General features: G+C 34.2%; 1 protein-coding gene across 1 annotated transcript; it reads left to right on the forward strand.

The window, feature by feature from the left end:
• Positions 1-12,211: 12,211 nt before the first annotated feature.
• Positions 12,212-22,568, forward strand: LOC138305913 (thioredoxin-like protein 1). Its single transcript, XM_069246194.1, has 9 exons — positions 12,212-12,375; positions 13,217-13,313; positions 13,664-13,834; positions 16,011-16,133; positions 16,715-16,781; positions 17,485-17,578; positions 20,630-20,708; positions 20,972-21,076; positions 21,789-22,568. Exons 1-9 carry the CDS (start codon positions 12,278-12,280, stop codon positions 21,816-21,818), a joined length of 864 nt encoding a protein of 287 aa, XP_069102295.1. The 5' UTR covers positions 12,212-12,277; the 3' UTR covers positions 21,819-22,568.
• The last annotated feature ends 1,582 nt before the right edge of the window (positions 22,569-24,150 follow it).

Here is a 24,150-nt window from a genome sequence, read left to right on the forward strand (position 1 = left end):
GAATATAAAAAAATGATTAATGCAAATTTTAGAAAGTTCCAAGAAAAAACTGAAAACGAAATGAGGAAAACCTCCATGTATGAACCGAAAGCATTCTGGGATATCTTAAATAGAATTGATAAACTAGATAATTCAACGAGAATTGACATGCCAATTGATGAGCTCCATGATTACTTTAGAAATTTAAATCTGAATCCTAATAATACTGAAGACGAATTTGAAATTCCAGTCTGGACTGATATACCTTTATATGACAATATACTGAACGGTCCAATTATTAGCGAAGAAATAGTAGACGCTGTTAAAAAATTAGATAATAATAAAGCGTGCGGAATTGATGATATATTTAATGAATACATTTAAAGTACAATTAATGAAATGTTGCCCACATACCATAAACTTTTTAATATTGTATTGGACACGGGTATAATACCAGACAGTTGGAGCACTGGCATAATTAAGCCAATTTTTAAGAACAAAGGTGATCGTAAAGAATTAGATGATTACAGAGCTATAACGCTAGTCTCATGCTTGGGTAAAGTTTTTACGTCAATAATAAATTCCAGACTTCAAACACTGTCAGATGAAATTAATCTTATTAGTTGCGCTCAGGCGGGCTTTGGAAAAGGACACTCGACCATAGATAATATTTTCATTTTACATGCTCTGACATCTTTGTATCTGGCTTCAGGTAAAAAGCTCTATTGTGCCTTTATTGATTTTAGGAAGGCCTTCGACTCGGTCTGGCGTATAGGTTTATGGAAAAAAATTCTAAAAAGTAGTATAACTGGGAAGATATTTAATGTTTTATATGGTATGTATTCAAACACTAAATCTTGTGTGAAAAATGGTAATGAAATGTCACAAATGTTAACCTCCAACATCGGTTTGAAACAAGGGGGAAATTGCTCCCCGTTTTTGTTTGCTCTGTATTTGAACGACTTAGAAACGTTTTTTATTGAAAAAAATGTTGATTGTTTGTCTAAAATTTATGAACTGTGTCGCGACAATATTGATATGTATGTTAAGCTGTTTATTATTCTATACGCTGACGACACTGTTTTAATGTCCGAAACAGCGACTGGTTTACAAAATATGTTAAATATGTTTGAAGAATATTGTCAAAAATGGAAACTTGAGGTTAACACAAAGAAAACAAAAGTCGTAATTTTTGCAAAACGAAAACCTACAGGAAGAAACCGATTTTTGGTGTTCAAAAAGCAACTAGATATTCAAGATACTTTCTCATACTTAGGTGTACTATTTAACTACAATGGAAGCTTCACAGCTGCCAAAAAACAATTGAGTATTCAAGCCAATAAAGCACTTTTTGCTCTTTACCGTAAGATAAGAAATATTAATTTACCTGTTGATATACAACTTAAGTTATTCGATTCATTAGTTACTCCAATATTATTATATTCATGTGAAATATGGGGGTACGAAAATACAAGTATGTTGGAAAAAATACATCTACAGTTCTGTAAAAGAATTCTTGGTCTACGAAAAAATACATCTAATTTTATGATTTACGGAGAAACCGGCAGGTATTCTCTTACTGTTAATATAAAACTAAAAATGATAAAACTTTGGTATACTCTTCTATCCAATGAAAGCAAACTGTCTAGTTTTATGTACAAATTGATGTATACTCTCCATGTAACTGGTCAGATTGAGTTTAAATGGATGAAATATGTTAAAAATATTTTAGACAGTGTTGGATTAAGTTTTGTTTGGATACATCAGAGAAATTGTTTACCTAATATTAAATATCTACATTCAATTATTACTCAAAAATCGCAAGACCAATTTATACAAACATGGTTTAACCAATTAGAAAAACACGCTGAGAGGACGGACATACTCTATATTTAAATACCATTTTGGATTCGAAGATTATCTTATGCGATTAAATGTAAAAGACAGGAAAACAATATGTAAATTTAGAACCTCAAATATAAAATTTCCGGTTGAAACTGGAAGATGGGCTGGGATACAACGTCAAGATAGAGTATGTCCACTTTGTAGCGCTGGTACTGGAGACGAGTTCCATTTTTTATTTGTGTATACAACCATAATGTAGCCAATTGCGTAGTAAATATATCCCAAATTACTATTACAGAAATCCTAATTACTACAAAATGGAAGGAATGTTCTCAATATTTTATAAGAAACTATATATTAATGTCAGTTTGTTCATAGTCAAGTTATCATAACACACTTGTATCACCCAGCATTGTGATTATGTAGTAGATAAGTTTATTATATTTATAGTTACAATTATGAAATGTTAAAATGTATGTATTTTTCCATATTTTCTCTGCAAATAATGTTACATTTTGCCTGTCATGCATCCATTCTGTTAAAAATGTCTGACCTCTTGTTATACACTATTTTGTGTATCTGAGTGAATAAATAAAATCTTGAAAATCTTGAAATCTTGGTTCAGAGATAATGAGCTAGGTGGTCACGTGGTCTTGTGATGTCAGAGTAGTCCGCGGCTACACAAGGTAAGCCTAGTACTATACATGTATACAGCATATATACGTATACGTTAGATCTACAATTTGAGTTTTTCGAGTAAATGGTTATTTTAGCTTTATGGTGTAGATATTTTCAGTTTCAAAACATTCCATTCACACCGTTTCAAAAATTAAACAAGCATATATCTAACTTTATATTAGATAATCAGTCCAATTTGTTAGCATATCAAAATGATGTTCGGATCAGTCTGGACTGAGATTAAGATGGCATATGATGTAACTTTCAGTGTAATAAAAAACAGTATAATGTAACACTATCTTTTTATGAGTAAAATCCCAAAATTTAGCATGAATATATCTAGAATCCGTGTTTTTATTTCAAACTCCTGCTGTAATGATGCAAACAAAAATAAAATGTGGACGGTTATCAGTTATGTGATATTGGAGTAACACTACCGAACTTTTACCGAAAATAATATGTATATATGAACATTTATCGTTTAATCCAAAAAGTAACCACATCAAGTGTTCAAATGAAAATTGAAATTACTTGTATACAGGCATTATAAATAGATATGATATCTTGTACCTTTTCAAAAATATACTAAGTGATATTTAATAAGTATATTTAGTGTGATAATGTTGTAATCCTTCTTGTATGACTATACATGTATTTAGATTCGAAACGGTGAAAATACATGCTTAGAACTTTGACTAATATACCTTAGAAATTACGGAAGATTTTCATATGCCACGATTCCGTAATTACAGTACTCGACTGGAATAATTTTTAAGGTTAAACCTTTAGTTGAAATAGTTCTTAGAACCATTTTTGTTTCTGAATAAGTCAACTTCCATTATTTTTTTTACCTGTGTACGATATATATATATGTGTGTGTGTGTAATATATATTCCTAGGTATGATCAGGTATATTTATTTCCATTTACCTTTACATCTTCATTTTTAAAATGGAGGTGACAATAAAAAACCTAGAGCATAGATGTACGGGGTTTCCATAATTCAAATCACAATCCAATTAACGGATGTCCTAACCTGATAGACACTAAGACAATAGCAAAAATCCGATATAGTCCACCGAATAGCAAATTGCCCGCGGCAGGTAATTACAGGTGAGTTCGATGAATGGCGTTGTGTACAGGTAAACAACATCCTGGTCAAGGTATTACATAACCATCACACCAATGGTTCAAAGCATAGCTAATTATATTTCTATAATATCGGTGTATCTACTCGTATATCGATTAAAAATTAAAAGCGACCGCACGGTCTGAAAAAATAGTTTGTTTTGTTTAATATATCAATTATTTGATCTTTTATTATATCAAAAGTAAATTCCTTCTACCACATGTTGAAACGTTTTACGGTATTGCAATATATGTATCTCGATTTGTTTGCAATGATCAATCATCGGTGTGTACGTGTGTCAAGCATCATATCCTTGATGCTTTAGTCAAGGATTTCTTAAATATTTACGTAAAATTTCATTTTACAGTCACAAACTTTGCAATTCACACTGTATGAGAGTACAGACTACAGGAAAATATCCAATTAAAGCTTATTCGTTGCTGAACTCCTCGACAAAAAATCTGAAACTTTTGTTTCTGTGTGGATTTCCTTTCATAATTACACGAAGATACCTGCTATTAGAGTATAAATTAGAGTATTTGAAACATCGAATTTCACTCTTTTAGTTATTTATATTCGAGCCAAAGTTATTGTAAGATTAACTTCACTCAAAAGTAATCATAAAAAAATCTTTGATCGGCTCTCCTGTGACTGTCTGAATGTTCCAACTAGGAAGGAAAAATATTAGAATTTTCATATTTCTTCACAAATTTATTTTATAAACATATACATTATTACTTGTTCGTTGTTGTTGATATGTAATTTGGACATGTATTCTTTGATCGACGGATATTACACTTGCAGTGTACCAGCAAACATGTTTTAGTTTAGAGTGGCCTGTGGTTTGGGCATATATCCGATCAGGTATCGGATCGAGGTGTTCCAGTTTACATTTAAGATACAGTGTTTAAGATGTAACAAAACAGGTTAGTGGCCTGTGGTTAGGGCATATACCCGATCAGGTATCGGGTCGAGGTGTTCCAGTTTACATAAACGATACTGTGTGGTAGAGAATATTTGAAGATTCTGACATAAATAGCGCTAGGACGTAGCGTGGCAGTTTTATGCTGTGGACATAGAAATATAAATGCTGAAGATTGTTATTCATTGAGTTATTGCATTGTATGAATTAATTGTTAAGATGCGAGAGTGATTGAAATAATGTACGAGTGCATCACGTCACGGTCTCGATCTTTCCGTCAATACACAAACATGACTAGATCTAGTGTGTGGAATGTGTTCGATATAAGATTAAGTAATCGACATTACATGTAAATCAATGAATGTACAAACCCATGTGTTAGTTATCTCGCCGAGATACCTTCGATTTCATTGTTAGACGACTGTATTTAGCTGTAAATGTCGTTGTTGACATTCATGTGTTCGTCGCTGACAACTTGTTGTCAAAATGACGTAGTCTGCGTTTCGAGTGTATTCGTTGTAGAACTATTGTTAAGAATGTCTGTTATTATAATTAGATCGTTTTATGGTTTATGAAGATTTGTGTATTTGATTTAGGTACAGATGCATTGTATACGATGTGTATTTTTATAGTATCGGATGGATTATATTATAGTTCCTTTGCGTAAGGTCTCGGGTGTGAGACAGGCCAACCGAGGCTTTCAGCCAATCAGTTGGCGGCCTAGCCTCGCCCGAGGCCCAAAGGTTATAAATAGGGGTGAGCACAGGGCCTCGCCACTTCTGTTTCACCGGTACCAGCGAGCGGTCACTACGCTCTCGCAGGATAATAGCGCCAGACTAAATTGGTTACGTTTTAAGTTAGGATTAGACACTCACATGTTTTAAGAGTACGGCTCTTAGCCTCTATGAGTTGTCTAAGTATTTATTTCTTGGATTATTTGGTTATAGGATATGAAACTCATAAGTTTCAAGAGTGCGGCTCTTAGCCTCTATGAGTTATCATTGTATATACGTAGTTTATGACAAGCTTAGGAAAGACTCTCATAAGTTTCAAGAGTGCGGCTCTTAGCCTCTGTGAGATGTCAGTAGTCGATTTCTCAGGAAAGACTCATAAGTTTCAAGAGTACGGCTCTTAGCCTCTGTGAGATTACTGGAATTATGGAGATTATCATTCTTATTTAACACATGTTGTGACTTTCTCAGTTATATAATATATTCTTTAATTTTTATTACTGGCTTGAGTCTTTTATTATACTGGATCATTCCGGATAAGCAATCGTTGAGACTTGTAGTCTTAACCTACGGATCATACAAAATATAAGGTTAGACAGGAACTGCGACCTGGGTGCTGGGTACTACCTACTGCACGCTACCAAGGAATACTTAGGAATACCGCACCCGGGTGCGGTTTTTGTCACAGTGGTGGCAGCGGTGGGATCCTTTTGATTGCTTGGAAAACCTAAATCTAGTAAATATGTTGGAAACGGAAGACAAAGGAGAGCACACACATCACGCAGAAGAACAAGGAGAGGGCACGTCTACAACTGGTACCGGTGGAACAGACGTCCCACAGGCTCATCATTTAGTGGACTCGGCTAATGATGAAAGCAATATAAGTACTCCAATGCTACATGGAAGTAGACTGGAAATGACGCCTTCAGGTACAACCGGAGAGAGGAACCTGCGAAAAGAAATGGAATATCTAAATGAGCAAATGATCATATTGGGTCGAAAATTTGAAGACATGGAAAAGGGAGATAACTGTTGCTTTCGGGAGTCAGGGATGTGCAGACTGGAAATAATAGTCTGACATCATATTTCCTGTATGCGGATACCACTGATGGAGAAAGTGGAACAAATCCCAGAATGGCCACTGGGATGGACTTCCGGTCCAGTAGTGAAGAAGAGAGAAACACTACTGAGGAAAATGGTGCAGCAGGAGGTAATGCGCTCAGTAATGACGAAAACAGGGATCTGTTGACCAGATCTGATAACCATGAGAGTGGGGTTCTACAGCATGGTGGAAATAAACATGGGCTATACCACTCTAGCTATAGGTGTAGAGGTGGTCGAGGGTCGCATGTGAATAATCAATGTCTTGGTTTAGAAAATCAAGATGTCAGGTCCGTTCGGGAAACGAGGGACCTGGGGATTCGTCAGAGCGGAGAAAGTACTCATTTACCCGTCAGGCACCCAGAAGCAAGTGAAGAGTTAAACCCTCATCGGCAAATTAGAGACGTGAATGATTGCAGACCTACAGAGCAGGGAAAATCACGAAAATACAGGAAACCTGCAACATATGATGGCAAGACTAGTTGGCCGGATTACCTTATACATTTTGAAATTGTTGCTATGTTAAACCAATGGAAAGAAAATGAAAAGGCATTTGAGCTTGCCATCTCTTTGCGTGGATCTGCGTAAGAGGTATTGGGTTGTTTGACGCCATCCCAGCGTCAGAATTACCAAATGCTAGTCGAAGCATTGACTTCCCGATTCCATCTAGATAATATGACGGAAATATACAAGGCTGAAATGAAAAGTAGACTTCGCAGGAAGGATGAAACACTACCTGAGCTCGCACATGACATCAAGAGATTGGTATGAATGGCTTATCCCATGGACTGTGGACAGATAAGAGATCAATTGATGCTGGACTGCTACATTGACAGCTTGAATGATTCAGATATGGAATGGGCAGTGTATCAAAGACAAGTAAAGACCATTGATGAGGCAGTGAGAGCAAGTATGGAATATGAGGCCTTTAACTTTAGAAAGAGCAAATGTAATATTGTCTCATCCAACGGAGTTAACCGAAACCAGACAGTTGACGAAACAGAAAATGCAGATAAAAGCAATGTTTTATTGGGCACTATGCAACGGCTTATCCAATCGCTGGATTCCTTAAAGTCTACATTGAAAAATAATTCAAGTAGACCTTCAACAGATCTACAGCATATCAGAAAGAAGTACTTCAAAATTCACGGTCTTTGCTTTCATTGTCATCAACCAGGACACAAGAGGATGAATTGTATCAAGTATAAAAAGGAACATAAAGCATGAACCAGAACAAAAGGACATCATGACCCGAGTAAAAGACTTACCAGAAGTCATATTCATAGATTACAGAAAATATATTTTCCATGAATTTAGTACTCAATTTACTGTATTTTGATGTCATACAGTTACACAAAAAAAAACTATGGCACAACATAACTTTTCTAAGAAGTAGATGGACTCCCTCTTGAGTCGTGAAGCAGATGGACTCCCTCTTGAGTCGTGAAGCAGATGGACTCCCTCTTGAGTCGTGAAGTAGATGGACTCCCTCTTGAGTCAAGAAGCAGACGAATTGACAAAGAAAGGATCTGGATCTATAAGGATGATGGAAGTGTAGAGACTATTGATATTATGATTAAACGAGAAATAAGTGTAAGTTATGTGATTTAGTGTTAAGAAATATAGAAACATTTTCAGCATGGTAAGATTTCACGACAGTTAATATTTTGTAGAAATTAATTATCATAATTCGGAGGTATACTATGGAAGATAAATTTTAATCCGGAATGTCATAATTGTAGGTAAGACGTCCAATTATAAATGTAAAGTTGGATCATAATAAGTATAGTGTTGTTATGAGAGCATATTTATATATTGCCAGATTTTTACCAAGTGATAAAGGTACGTTTGTAAAAAGATTTTTGCAACTTTAGAATATGTTTTGTATATTTATACGTGTATGGGAAGTGTTTCCCCGAGGCGCGTGGTGTAAAGTAGCAGGTGAAAGGTGTCCTCTATGTGTTGTGAAGGGGAAAATATTTAGCCTGTGGTAAAACAAAGAAATGTAAAAATGTACAAATGTTTTTCTTTGAAATTCTGGAGGGTATGATTACCAGAATTAGTTTTTGAATTCAAAGTTAGTAACATTTTATTGTAAGATGAATTTACAGGTTAGCAGCAATTTATCAGTTATATGTCCAGGAAGATAAAGTGTTGACGAGGACGTCAAGTTTTAGAAAACCGGGGGTAATGTAACAAAATAGGCCTAGTGGCCTGTGGTTTGGGCATATATCCGATCAGGTATCGGATCGAGGTGTTCCAGTTTACATTTAAGATACAGTGTTTAAGATGTAACAAAACAGGTTAGTGGCCTGTGGTTAGGGCATATACCCGATCAGGGATCGGGTCGAGGTGTTCCAGTTTACATAAACGATACTGTGTGGTAGAGAATATTTGAAGATTCTGACATAAATAGCGCTAGGACGTAGCGTGGCAGTTTTATGCTGTGGACATAGAAATATAAATGCTGAAGATTGTTATTCATTGAGTTATTGCATTGTATGAATTAATTGTTAAGATGCGAGAGTGATTGAAATAATGTACGAGTGCATCACGTCACGGTCTCGCTCTTTCCGTCAATACACAAACATGACTAGATCTAGTGTGTGGAATGTGTTCGATATAAGATTAAGTAATCGACATTACATGTAAATCAATGAATGTACAAACCCATGTGTTAGTTATCTCGCCGAGATACCTTCGATTTCATTGTTAGACGACTTTATTTAGCTGTAAATGTCGTTGTTGACATTCATGTGTTCGTCGCTGACAACTTGTTGTCAAAATGACGTAGTCTGCGTTTCGAGTGTATTCGTTGTAGAACTATTGTAAAGAATGTCTGTTATTATAATTAGATCGTTTTATGGTTTATGAAGATTTGTGTATTTGATTTAGGTACAGATGCATTGTATACGATGTGTATTTTTATAGTATCGGAGGGATTATATTATAGTTCCTTTGCGTAAGGTCTCGGGTGTGAGACAGGCCAACCGAGGCTTTCAGCCAATCAGCGGGCGGCCTAGCCTCGCCCGAGGCCCAAAGGTTATAAATAGGGGTGAGCACAGGGCCTCGCCACTTCTGTTTCACCGGTACCAGCGAGCGGTCACTACGCTCTCGCAGGATAATAGCGCCAGACTAAATTGGTTACGTTTTAAGTTAGGATTAGACACTCACATGTTTTAAGAGTACGGCTCTTAGCCTCTATGAGTTGTCTAAGTATTTATTTCTTGGATTATTTGGTTATAGGATATGAAACTCATAAGTTTCAAGAGTGCGGCTCTTAGCCTCTATGAGTTATCATTGTATATACGTAGTTTATGACAAGCTTAGGAAAGACTCTCATAAGTTTCAAGAGTGCGGCTCTTAGCCTCTGTGAGATGTCAGTAGTCGATTTCTCAGGAAAGACTCATAAGTTTCAAGAGTACGGCTCTTAGCCTCTGTGAGATTACTGGAATTATGGAGATTATCATTCTTATTTAACACATGTTGTGACTTTCTCAGTTATATAATATATTCTTTAATTTTTATTACTGGCTTGAGTCTTTTATTATGCTGGATCATTCCGGATAAGCAATCGTTGAGACTTGTAGTCTTAACCTACGGATCATACAAAATATAAGGTTAGACAGGAACTGCGACCTGGGTGCTGGGTACTACCTGCACGCTACCAAGGAATACTTAGGAATACCGCACCCGGGTCCGGTTTTTGTCACAATATGTATATGATAAATAATGATCTGATGATAGAATAGTTTTATCAAACGTTTTCTTATTTTGTTCCATTTTTCCCTTCAATAAACAAACTGTTGATAGTATTTTGGGTTGTCATTATTTTCTTACCATGCTGATACCTTCATTTTTATTGAATTTACAATCGAAGGGACCCGAAGCCAAAATAATCGAGTTATTAGTACGATACTTGAACCAACTTTACTTTACATTCAATTCATGCATAGCGTTTCTTTATTTCTTTCATTTTCGTTACTTTCCAACCCCCCTGAGTTATTTTTCTCATAATTCAACAAAGTGAGTGAAAGGATTTTTCATTTCTTAGTTCTCGTAAAATGGACTCAGAAAGATCTAACCAAAGATTTCTAACAGTTCAGTCACGAAAGTGTATATACCCGAGGATTCTACCAGTCATGATAGTATCTTTTCTCCTTGATCTTCTTAGGTCAAGTGCTGCCACCATACCCCTATTGCTTATCCGATTTAACTTCCAGGTGTCACGATAATTACGGAAGTTTCTACTTATTAATTATAATCTTTTAATTACTCACCTTACTATCTAGTCACCCTAACTATATACTATACTACTGACCTTTGGGTCAGGTGCGTTGATAACTGCATGGGTTCACACATTATTACCAGTTCAGGATCCTGGCAGATTTATTGTCTTGTCATCTTTTAATGCATACAATAAGGCATTTTCTTTAAATGCAAGATATGTCTCATTATCATCTACTTCGCAGCCATCTTCTAATGCAAATCTGGTACTTGCTTCTGGTGGCAGCTCAAACTTTGTTATAAATATAAACATATTATAAAGAAATAAAGTTGATACTTTTTAATTTAAACAATAAAAGTTGTTATTTGTATTGGTATCAGAGTTCTCAAATATTTCAAACAATTAAAAATAATGCCATTGATTTCATAAGCTCGTTTAATATTACAATGGATTATAATTAAGCACTTGTACATCCTTTTACGCACACTTACTCAGATACACATGTTCATTTACAAAAAGAAATGGGATGCATGCGTGTGGTGAATACAAAAAAAAAAAAAGGTTAGAGAAAATATGTAGCAATGGCTTAATATTAGCTTACAACACAAAACATATGCAAGATTTCCTCCGTACTATACGATGGGTAGAGTCATTTCGCTGATTTTAGTCCACTATCATCAGATGGTGGGCTATTCAAATCTCTTTTCGTCGGTGATCCGTCGTCCGTCCGTCCGTTAACAATTCTTGTTATTGCTTTTTCTCAGATCATTCTCAAATATCATATGTAGCTTCCCCTATAGCTAGGGCCCTAGTTGTGCATGCGATTTGAGACTGATTGGTCAACAAGATGGCCACCAAGCAGCCATCTTGAATTTTGATAGTTAAAGTTTGTTATCGCTAAAAATATCCCTCTTGTCAAATTTCCAATGTCAGACATAGATCATTCTTTGGTGGGCACCAAGATCCCTGTGGGATTTCTTGTTAGGTCTATAGGCTATATATATAATTTGCCGTCTGGCACAGTGATAGTCAACTATATAGCTACTGTGTGGTATTTAGGACGATAACGAGAAACGTAAGACGAACCGTGTTATGAAAATTAGCATTTTATTTATCTTAATTAAATTGTTCAGAAGTTGACGATACGTGCGTGTAGTATTAATAAGTCATTACTTAATATGTCACTTTTGTAACTCGGCAAAATTATCAAACTCGTTTTCTGAAAAGCTGTCTCGGAAACTTAATGGGCCTTTAAATCAAACACTCCCAGAATATATTTGATTTTAAATCTTTAATGCATGGTTCAAAACAGAGGCTTACCGTTTACAAAAAGAAAATATAGGCTGTAGTTAACGTGCTACAAATGCTTCGTTGCCTTATATAATATTAAAATTACGAATTAAAATAAATTATGAAACTAAAATCAATCTTACTAAAAGACCAAAAGAAATGACCAGTATCGGTTTAGAAGACTATTTAAAAATGTTGATATTCGGAAATCAAACGTATACATTTTATAAGTAGATCTAAATCCGAAAATCCGACTCGGTATAAATTCCGGAATATTTGTCCGTTGAAATTTCATATTTTGCCAAGTAGTCTGCCACTTCCGGTTACTCGCCGGTTTTAGAAAAGTGCGTCACTCTTGATATCCCAAACAGCACAATGTCGTTAGTTAGAATAATTGAAGAAGATTCACAGTTTGATGTGGAGCTAACGAATGCAGGAACCAAGTTAACAGTCGCATATTTCTTCGCGACCTGGTAAATAGGATCAAACTTTTGTACTATGGCTGGCTTTACAGCTTATAAACCTGACAAAAACGTTGATCTAGAATTTTCGAATTTGTTTACAACGATTGTTTTTCGCAATAATTCTAACTACTAGAAAACTAAAAAAAAATATGCTACCTTCATATTAATTCTGCGATGTTACCAACCAAATCATGTGATTGTCTAGTATACAACAGTTAGTTATTTTTGTCAATACATTGTAACTACCGTTTGTGTCTGGCTGATAGCTTACAGGAGCCTAACGTTATTTGTATGAAATAAGCTATTTTAGATATAAGTTATTGTATTGTAAATGTTAAGTTGTTCACGCCAATGCATAACCCTCGTACTCTAGTGAATATTTTGGTTTGTCAACTCTGTTTCTTCGAACACAAAATACGACCCAGTCGTACGTATGTATCTCAGTCGTATCTCGTTACTACATATTGTTAAGTTTCAACCAGTTGTCTCTATGTGATTATGTGATTATACCCAACTACGAGTTAGATATCTGAAACCTTATTATTTTTATCATCCAAGTGTGTTCAAACTTGTTCAATTACTCAGTGTAAATAATGTTAAAGTTTTAAATAATCTCGGAAAATTCTTAAAACTTGCATTCCAGAAACGTTCTCAGTCTCTTAATACACCGTAACTGTATAGTATCTGATGTATGATAATTGTGTACTAATGTTTGTGTTTTATTGTATACAATCACTCTCCTGTACATGTTTAAATTGTTCATTATGTATTAAAATTGTACTTTGTGTCTTATAAGCCGCAAGGCTTACGGAAATAAACAAATTGAAATTGAATATGTCTGATTTCCCAGGTGTGGGCCCTGTGTGAGGATGGCACCAGAGTATGAAGCTATCAGTAAAAGATACCCTAAGGTGGTTTTCCTCAAAATTGACGTTGATCAGTGTCAGGTGATTGTATACAAGGATTTAAAAGTGATAAGGATTCATCACTGTCTCTTTACACTATGAAACACAATGTGTGATGCATATGAACTGGGAATAAAAACGATTTTTCTGAACAAATAATCATCTTATCGTGTCAAATGAAACACCAATTGATATAAAACTTAACAAACGAAACATCTAATCATTGCTTTAAGGACAGAAGATTTAGATTCATTAAAAAATCCTATACATTATTATTGTTTTTATAGTATCGGTACAGTTACAGTTGCATGTGGCTCTACTCCTTTTTTATCTGGTGAAAAAATCTGTATATATCCTTTAAATAAAATTATTACCTTTATTTTCATTTTTAGACAACAGCAGGAACCCATGGAGTAACGGCTATGCCAACTTTCATACTTTTTAAAAACAAATCCAAAGTGGACAGTTTTCGAGGAGCAGACCCTGTTCAGTTAGAGAGTAAAATAAAGGAGCATGGGGGTAACGCAGAGGAGGGAGAAGACGAGACAGCAGTTAAGGGTCATGTAAGTATATGTAATACAGTATGGAGTATGTTAATATAACATGTACAGGATAAATAAGTCAAGGGTCATATAAGTTAATGTATCAAGTATTCTAATATCACATATACAGGATATTTATTTCGGAGGAGCAAGAAGATGAAAACTGATAAAAAGTTCTTTAGTAGGAATGTATTTTATAGGGTTTGTCAGGTTACCGGAAACACAAATATTTTTTTGTATGGCCCCAGGGATCAATCTAGGTTTTGTGACAAACTACCCTTTTTCAAAATAGGGGAAATGTTTTGCAAAATAGAGTGGAATTTGTATCTTCTTATTTTGGTCAAAAATTATTTTCATTTTGACGAAAAAGTACTTGTAAAAAAACTAATTTTATTATTAGATTTAGTAAAGCAAGATTTTAAGCTCAATAATGAAAAATTTGAGTTTATTATAACATATGCAGTAGCTGTATGATATATATGACGAAATTTGCAAACAAATGTCTAAAAAATCATGAAAAATAAGTCACAGGGGAAATTGTGTTACAAAAACGTTCATTTTTAGCCTCAAATGGGGAATTTTTAAATCTTCTAGGAAATTTTAGCCCAGATGGGGAATTCATTCCTTGAGGAGAAATTTACCCATAAACGGTAATAAATCAGAGATAGATTGATCCCTGATGGTCTAATACAAGTAAGTCTTGCTTATGATTATAATACACAGGATTAATTGTATACAGAGGATTCCACTTATTTGAATAAGTCATTTTCCAGAAGAAAATATGCAAATAACCGGAGTATTTGAATAGGCGGAGATGACATTTTGCACCTTCGTTTGACCTCACACATATGTATGTGAACAGGCAAATAGATATCGTTTCGTTTACTTGATAAATATGTTAATTATTTACACTTAAAACGAACAACAAGTAATTATTTTCGAAGTTGTAAATCGATTTTAATTGTTTAATAACAAAAAATATTCCAATATTAGATTCTTGTTTACGTTAGATCGACCCGTGAATATTTGAGAAACAGCTAACGATCGATATCAAATGCGATAACTAAACAGGATTGATTTTGTGTCTACAATTCTGAACCTAAATAATAACAAATTTACATACATTTGCCTGGCAAAATGAACTCACGATCGTGATTAAACTTCAAATGGCCGATCAACTAGTAGGCCTAGTATTGGTTTTTACACATGTGTATGAATTCGAAAATGGCGGCAGGTGATGAAGCCATGCGTTCACTGGACATAAATGTGTTTTGAGAATTCTCTCTGTATTGTTGATCTATACGGCGAATAGCTTGATAACATTTCAGAAATTAATGCATATTCAAGTAGCAATGAAACAACGTAGCAAGTATCTTTTGTATCCTACATACTGTACGAAACTTGCGGTAGTCATTGCATGCCGACTTTGCACACTTTTATGTCTTGTTCAACGAGATTCGCTTGATTCGCACATGTCTGTCGTAGTCAACAAGACTCTGGTTGAACGAGACTACTCATGAATGATGATTGTTGTAGGGAAGCATGGTTTCTCCAACCAATCGTGAACTAAGATACGATACGTTAATAAATAAACATATTTTAAAGTGCAAATGCTTTAATTAGATGTTTGAGTCAGTGATTATACTAAAGTTATGATCAACCGCTGCTGATGTAAATCGTAACAGCGTCGAATACCTTTGCAGATTCATGCATAAAATGACAAGCCATACGATAACGTTAATCTGTCACCATGATGATTTCTAGTAAAAGCGAAGTATCTTGAAACATATATCGGCAAATTTCGCTAAAAATATATTGCAAAATTGAAAAATATTCGATTTTATTTTTAGAATTTCCCAAATATTTTATTCAAATAACCGGAGGTCATGTAAAAGTCTATGCAAATACACGGAGTTGAAAAACAAAGATAAAGAAGGGAAAAATCGGGACCGCAGAATTTTATGCAAAAAACCGAAATATTCAAATAACCGTTATTCGATTATGTGGAGTCCTCTGTACTTCATTTTTATTTTGTTTTGTTTTTGGTAAATATAATGATTATTTGATACATCAAGGTTTGACTGTATATAAATAGGATTAACAGTGTTCATTTAACTTGGTAAAGGGAGAAGACAACACAGGGGTCAATCGGTCATTGACCAATAATTCTATCTATGTTATTTTTGTTTATTCACAGATGGACTTGGGATCATTTATAAACAAGTCAGGCTGCGAGTGTCTGAACGAAGCTGATGATCATCCACTGGCTCACGCGTTTACAACAAAGGGAGGCTACCTAGAGTCGGATTGTGATGAACAGGTAGGTGTTATCATGTTACTGGGTAGTAATTTAGTAAAGAGTAATAAAATTATAGTTTATAAGTGATCATAATATAATAAAAACATCCCATAGAAAACCACAAAGTAGAAAGATTTGGATTAATCGTTTAGATTATTGTACATCTGGATAATACTTTGAGGTATTTTTGTGTACTTTACTTTTACTTATTACTATTACATACATTTTTTTGTAGAAATATATGTATACTATTTAGAACCAGTTGAGTATTTCACTACTGTCTATGGTATTATTTAATGGAATCTGAAGATTTCAGTAAAATCTAACTGTGTATGAAGACCACTTGTAAATGATAGCCAATTATATAAACTTTATACATGTATGCATGTTAGGTAAAACTTTGGTGAAGAGAGGTGATGACCTTCTGCCATTGTTCAGCATCTGTTTGTCCTTTAGCATTGTTTACCTTCAATATCAGATAATCAGATATTGATCACTGGTCAGAGTTATGAAATATCTTGTTAGTTATTTCTAATGGAAATCATTTCTCTGTACATCTATTGTAAGGAAAAAATAAATATTCAGGTTTTTTTGTTTTTCAGTTGATAATCAATGTGGAGTTTAACCAAAGTGTAAAATTACATTCCCTAAAGATGTATGGACCTGCTGGTAAGATTTAATTGATTAGGTACAATCTCATCTAAATATACATACTTCAGACATGTAAGGGTCACATTCTGGTGACCTTGCAAATTAACCTATCAAATTAGTATTGGGGTCGCAGTGGCCGAGTGGTTAAGATGTCCTGATAAGCCCTTCACCTCTGGGTCACTAGTTTGAATCCCAAGTGGGCACAACATTTACATTCATACTGTGACAAAATGTCTGTATTTTTGGTTGATGCAGCCAGAAGGAGAAAATGCAAATGAACTGAAGTATGGGAGATAAAGGTCATTAGAGCATGACCCCTAATGGGATGTTGTCATACATGACATGAAGTGAGGATTTGTATCGGATTGATACCATCATTATTAGCTCACCTGGTCCGAAGGACCGAGGTGAGCTTATGGGATACCATGGCGTCCGGCGTCTGTGAACAATCGACTTCTTCTCCATAACCGCTGTGTGTGACATGTTCGACTCGCTTGTGTCCGCCATTACACATTGTGATTGGACATCTTGTATGCCAAATCCTGGCTCTTGCGAATGTTGTGGAATTTGTCAATATTTTTGTTAGATATTTCATAAGGAATATAGAACAATACATTTTTGTTTTGCTTCATAGTTATGTTATAGAATTGGCCTCACTGAATTTTCCATTTCATTTGCTGTGTATGATATCATCAATTAACATAAGGATTTCTGATTACAGAGAATGGCCCTAAAACTGTGAAAGTTTTCCAGAACCTTCCCAACTCCTTGGACTTTGACAAAGCTGAGAACATGGAACCAACACAAACGTTAGAGTAAGTCTCCAGTGACTCCAGTCCAGTTATTTGATGTGCCTTCAGGCATTTGGCTTTTCATCTTAATTTTCATCAGATTAAGTTTGTGTCATTTTCGTCATTGCAAAGGAATACTTGGCAACAACAAATCGTTGGCTATTTTTGATGGTTTAAGATGAAGCTTAAAGTTTTTCATTGCTCTTCGAAGGAAGAGTTTAACCTGTTACATCTGAAAATCATATCAGTTTATACTGAAAGTGTATGCTTTTAACGCAATAGATGCTAGAAATATATCTCCGAGATAACGGTAATATCAAAAGATGATGACTGTAATATTGAGAGCTAATGATCGTAAGGATGCCCATAATATTTCATAATTTTGAATGTGGCCCCAAAGATGACTTTAATATAATATAAAACACTGAATGGTATAAACTCTTAGTTGGATCAGTATGGCAACCATTTAGCCTAATATTTCCAAATACTTCTTGGAAACATGTATACAGCATGCGATGCACATGTAGATCCATAATGTATAACATTCTATGGTGAATAAATGATCTAGCACTAAAAAGTCCTTGGTGTAAATTTCCTCCTGTATACTGTGGTACTCATTATATTCATTGGATATTTAATATGTCAGATGAATTGATTAAAGGCCCACTACCATTCCAGAGTAAAACATAAAGGTTTCTTAAAAACATTAAAAACATCAGAAAATATATAACGATGGCCTAAGGTAAGGTTACAACACCGACTTATGCAAGATTTCCTCCATCATATATGATAACAGTGGAGAGTCATTTCGCTGTTTTGCCGTATGGAGCAGTGATAGTCAATTACCGCACGGTATTTAGGACAACGGCGGGAAACATAAGACGACCCATATGTTGAAAATTGACATTTTCTTTATTTTAATCAGATTGTTCAGAAGGTGACGATACGTGTATTAATACCGGTAAGTTAATAACTTTTGTGGCTCTACAAAATTATCGATCTCGTTTTACATTCCCACTTTAAAAAATTAAAAGCCGTTTCAGAAAGGTAGTGGGGCCTTTAAAGGCCCACTTCCTTTCTGAAACGGCTTTTAATTTTTAAAATGGAAATGTAAAACGAACATTTTAATTTAGATAAATAAAATGTTAATTTTCATAAAGCGGGTCGTCTTTGGTTTCCCGCCGTCGTCCTAAATACCGCGCGGTAGTTAATTATCACTGGCAAAACAGTGAAATGAAACCCAACTGTTATCAGGTATATTACGCAGGAAATCTTGCATAAACTTCATGTTGTAACCTCATCTTATGCCATCGATATATTTTCTTATGTTATTAATGTTCTTTAAGAAACCTTTAAATTTTGCTCCGGAAAGGTAGTGAGCCTTTAATATATGGTATATCAAATTACAAGACATGTTTAATAAATTCCATATTACACAGCCAATTATGATTGATAATCTATAAAAGACGTGCATTAGTAGATAAGAATAAAAAATATCAACACGGCATTTCTTTTCGCTAACGTTTTCAGGCCTTTCAGGTCATCTTCAGGTGATTGTTTATTTACTTTCTTTTATACAAATTAGATACAAGATGATGTCACAGTAAATGAAGACGTCATAATAGACAATACTCGCAAGGGAGGTAACAGTATTGTCAGTAAATATAGGTACAGGTATCACTATATTATTAAATTATTATAACTAATCAATAATAAACATATTAATGACCATTCAATAATGGTTTAAATAATTTTACAAACATATTTTCTTTGCAGAGTCTGTTTGTAATCCCATCTCCCATCATGTAAAATGGGATTTGTAATCCCATCTCCCATCATGTAAAATGGGATTTGTAATCCCAGCTTCTCCCATTTTACATGCAAAGAAAACATGCAGTTCTTGAACTGGATAGGTCATGTAATGATACACTCCGCGCCTGATGGGTTTGCCAAATATAGGAACAGGAAATGTAATAATTTTGTTTAAAAAAATGTTGTCTATATAAATATCTATCTCCATATAACAAAGCCATAATCCATTTTCACTTTTTTCATTATTTGTTATTAGTGCTAGCTAGTACATGAACAAAGCTGACACATGATAAGTATCTCATGATCTGTACACATACATTGATTCAATATTAGAATGTTATAACTTAACTGTTATATGTATGACTACGTGTAATTAACATTTAAAGTTATATGTGCCGTAACAGAGTGATAATTTTGACATGTTATTTTTTCATCATTAATTTATTAAAAACCATTAGGTTCGAAGAATAAAGCTGTAAAAATCATTCAAATGGCTTCAGATGACTTATAAACGTTAGTAATAACACAGAAATTTTGTACTGTAAAATTGTTGTTTTTATGCCTTAAATATGTTTAAATGAAAACATACCTGTAGAAGTCACTTTACAATTACTAAAAAATTGTAAAAATGTGTAATGAAATTGTAGACCACAATTTGGTTTCATGGTCTCACCGTATGTACTCATTTCACTTCACTATTGATGTAAATAAATGATTTTTGGCAGTACTGCCAAAAGTCATTTTCAGCTCTTATTTGTACATGTAAAATTAAAACCTATGCATTGAAAGCACTGTAATTTTCAAAAAGTTGGTAATTTTTGGTGATGAATAACATATTAAAAGCTCATCTTGACTCGTGAGTATGAAAAATACGGCACATATAACTTTAATATATCAAATGTAACTATTAAAACTTCAGTTGGAAGAACTTTTCAAAGCTTATAATTATTGCAGTCATCTATATTTCATATTACGGTCATCTGGTTTTGACAACACATTGTATATTACGGTCATCATGGAGATATTTTTCTAGCGTCTTTTGGGTTAAAAACAAACACTTTCAGTATAAACCGATATGATTATCAGATACAGCAGGTTAAACTCTTCTTTCTAAGAGCAATGGAAAACTTAAAACGTCATTTCATACCATCAAAATCAGCCAAAAACCGAAACTTAACGATTTAGACGGCATCCATCTTTGATTTCTATGATATGATTTAAACCAGACAATGTGAAGTGTGATAACCTGTTTCTTTTTTCCAGACTTACACCCGACGATGTGAAGGAAGGAACACTCATCAATCTACGCTTCGTCAAATATCAGAATGTGAAATGTATAACGGTAAGTAAAATCTTTACAAAAATGAAAATTTGACAAACACATTTAAAACATCAAAATCAAAATCTTTAGATGAAGAATATATTGATAACATATCCTGAATTAATTTTGTGTTAGAAATTTCGTTTGCAATAAGTTATGTTGTTACAAATTTGGAAGTTATGTACCATGCATGGAAAAAAAATCTTTAAAATTTATGAATCTAAAATTTCGCACATGTCTATTGAATATAGGTTTTAAACGATTCCTCATTTATTTTTTTCCAGTTATTTATAAAAGACAACTTGGGTGGGACAGAAACCACACAATTAGACTATCTGGGATTTGTCGGCAGTACGGCTGCCTCCACCAATATGTCTGACTTTAAGCGGGTATGTATCTGTCAGACGGACTGAAATATTGATGTGCCATGTCATGTTAGTTGTATATCCGACTTTAAGCGGGTATGTGTCTGTCAGACTGACTCAGCAATGTGCTTCAGTCATTTGTCTTTCACATAGCCGACTATTCTAAAAAGGAGGGGATCTTATTGAATCAGCCTGCCATCAATACCATTATTGGTATTTGTGAAGTTTTGGTGTAACTTGACACATGCTGTTTTCTGTAACAATTTAACTTGAGGTTTAGATGAGGATGATAAGTATTGTGTTGTGTATGTTTGATGTTGATCATTTCAAAAGGCTCAATGGGCCAGAATTCATATCTTTGTAAAATGCTCTTACATTTTGGTATTCGTAAAAGCAAACATTTACTTTAGTTTGATATAGGATTTTAAGTGTTGTTTTTATTATGGACAATTATTATAATTTTGTGAATTGTTAAAGTGTACAGTGGCAAAAATGCTTTTCTACACACCTGACAGTGATTCATTTTTGGGATATGGCCAATTTCAAGATGCCAGACGAGTAAAAATGTATTCGCACAACTAAGCTGTTACTTTATCAAAAGCTACTTGAGGCTAGCTTTACCGTTCTCTTGTTTTGTTCTTTGTAAAATGATTGAATTTCTACATGTTTCAGAAAGTTATCTTGGTATTTGGAAGTTATCTGCTATCTACTGATAGTTATATATGTTGTGTTTCAGGTTGCTGGGAAGAAAGGAGAAAGTCACTAACATCCAGAAAAATTTGAAATTGTCGAAGACATGTTTCAAGAATGTTGAAGAAATGTCTCAAAAATGTTATTTCGAAAGATCAAATTTTACAAAAAGGAAGTTCACATGATCTATACATTCGTTTTGTAGGAGGAAAAATGTAAATATGACATTCTGAAATTTGGAATGAATATTTGAAGGATACATATAGGTGTATGTTTGGGGAAAATGAAGTCTGTGATGGAACTGAAATGTACATTAAGAAGCCATGTACTTATTCTGTATACAATGACATTAATTTTTACATTCACTCATTATATTGGTAATTGTTATTGTATACTTTTGATAACTAAGGAAACAGTGATTGATGATGTAACAATCCAAGCATGATATTGTGTTATACTTTTAAATAAAGTATAGTGACTAATTAATAACAGAGTTATGGCCCTTTGTTACTATTTTAAGATGAAATTATAAAAATTTAAGTTTTTCTGATAGTAAGAATTGTCAATTTTTGATATACAGGAACATATACTATATAATTGAATCACTCCACCACACTTCCACTTCCTACATGGACCTGAACAATCCTTGTGTTTTTTAGATCCCTGTGATCAGACCTGAACATGGATTAGCATATGGAGACTAAAATTTTCTAAAAATGAACAGCCTTCAGATTATTTATTATTATGATATGTGTTTTAGCATCCAAATACATTATGGTTAAAGATGAAACAACTGATATTATTAAAGACGTTGATTTCTGATTTATACTGTTTGTTTCTTATTAGTAATTGTGTTTATAATACTAACACTACCCACACCACTATTGAAGTAAGGACGTATATACTTATACTGGATTCAGATTGTCAACTGTAATTTATTTATATTAGAACTGAGCTGTTGGTATAATTTGACAGTAACAATTACTTATGACCTTCTAACAGCAAAATTCATTGAGACACTGCCAGGATAACCAAAGTTGTAGAAAGTCGAAGGACTGGAGAAATGTGTTGGTTTCAAACTAGCAACCCAGAGGTGGAGGGCTTGTGATTCTTTGTTGGAAAGTTGATTTACATGTAGCTACCACCGTCCCTTTACCATTGGCATTATAAACAAAATTCTCCGTGATCCCAGCATGGTATTAACAATCTGCTGCATTAACTTCACGACAATACTGAAATTGTCCTCTTTTAACTTTTGGGCATATTTTCTGCATCATAGAAACATATTCTAATCATTATTTTTTTAATTCGCTTCAGACTACCAAAATCTGTTTCTGACTAGATATAGAATATGTCATTTAAGAATTAATCGTACAAGAAATTTTGAATTCGTAACCAAATTAGGAACTATAACTAGTATGGAATCATATTGTAGACGTCTCGGTCACTGTTTTTGTCGTTCATCCATTCTTATAATATCTGCTTGCAATAGTTAGTGGTATAGTTTTACGTTTCTATTATTAAAAGAAATATATTTGAGTTCTGCTGATAACCTCTTACTTAATCCAAAATTTAGTGGACATTCGACAGGTAATTACTGAGAAACCAATCTAAACCGAAAACTTGAGTTTAGCATCCCACAGGTTGACAGCTTCAGTAATCCTACGTCCCATGTTGAATTCTGTATGGATGTGTCGAGGTATCAAGGCCGTACTGTGGTGTTGATGGTGTCCTCTTAAAGTGAATAGTCGAGCAAAGAAAACCAGTCTAAATGCGTTCATTGGCCTTCCAATAATTCTCGCATATTAATACGACGGCCAAGTTCTGCTTACGATTCCCACTTCTGACCTTTAAAGTAAAGTTCAGAACATTGAAAGCGAGGCTGCGTGTAAATGTAACCACGGACATACATGTAGTCAGCCGGGAGGACGTTTTAGGATTCCCATACTTTAAATTAATTTCTTCGTATGCAGACAGATTTTGGCGAGAGATTTTATTTTTCCATTTCAAAAGAAATTATACTGGATACATTCACACCATTTTTACCGATTTAGCCATCCTTGCCCGACTGTTCACTTTAAGGTGTAACCAGTACCAAAGTTTTAGTTTACCTTGATATCTCTGGGAAAGGAATTTAGATAAGCTCTATGCTTGTGTGTTGTATGCCTATAGATCAATATACCAATATAATACTGTTGAGACTATTTGAGAGACTGGTCGGAATGCGAGTCAGATGTCGACGCCGATAACGCTACCAGAAATACAATGCTCTCGCTCCTGCGACTTTCGTCGATGGTTCTGTGTAAATCGTTGAGGAGGCAAAAATGACACCAAAACAAACATAGAAACTGTAGGGATTCTCACGGTGCGATGTTAGTAAGTATCTTAACATTTAATGAATTGTTGAA

The sequence above is a fragment of the Argopecten irradians genome, chromosome 13 (genome assembly GCF_041381155.1).
Source record: "Argopecten irradians isolate NY chromosome 13, Ai_NY, whole genome shotgun sequence".
Lineage (NCBI taxonomy): Eukaryota > Metazoa > Mollusca > Bivalvia > Pectinida > Pectinidae > Argopecten > Argopecten irradians.

What these genes read in the sequence shown, in the direction of transcription:
- LOC138305913 (XM_069246194.1), top strand. Translation starts at nt 12,278, where the DNA reads ATGTCGTTAGTTAGAATAATTGAAGAAGATTCACAGTTTGATGTGGAG. An exon ending in TTGACGTTGATCAGTGTCAG is followed by an intron (nt 13,314 to 13,663) that starts GTGATTGTATAC and finishes TTTCATTTTTAG; the next exon opens with ACAACAGCAGGAACCCATGG. An exon ending in GAACCAACACAAACGTTAGA is followed by an intron (nt 17,579 to 20,629) that starts GTAAGTCTCCAG and finishes TCTTTTTTCCAG; the next exon opens with ACTTACACCCGACGATGTGA.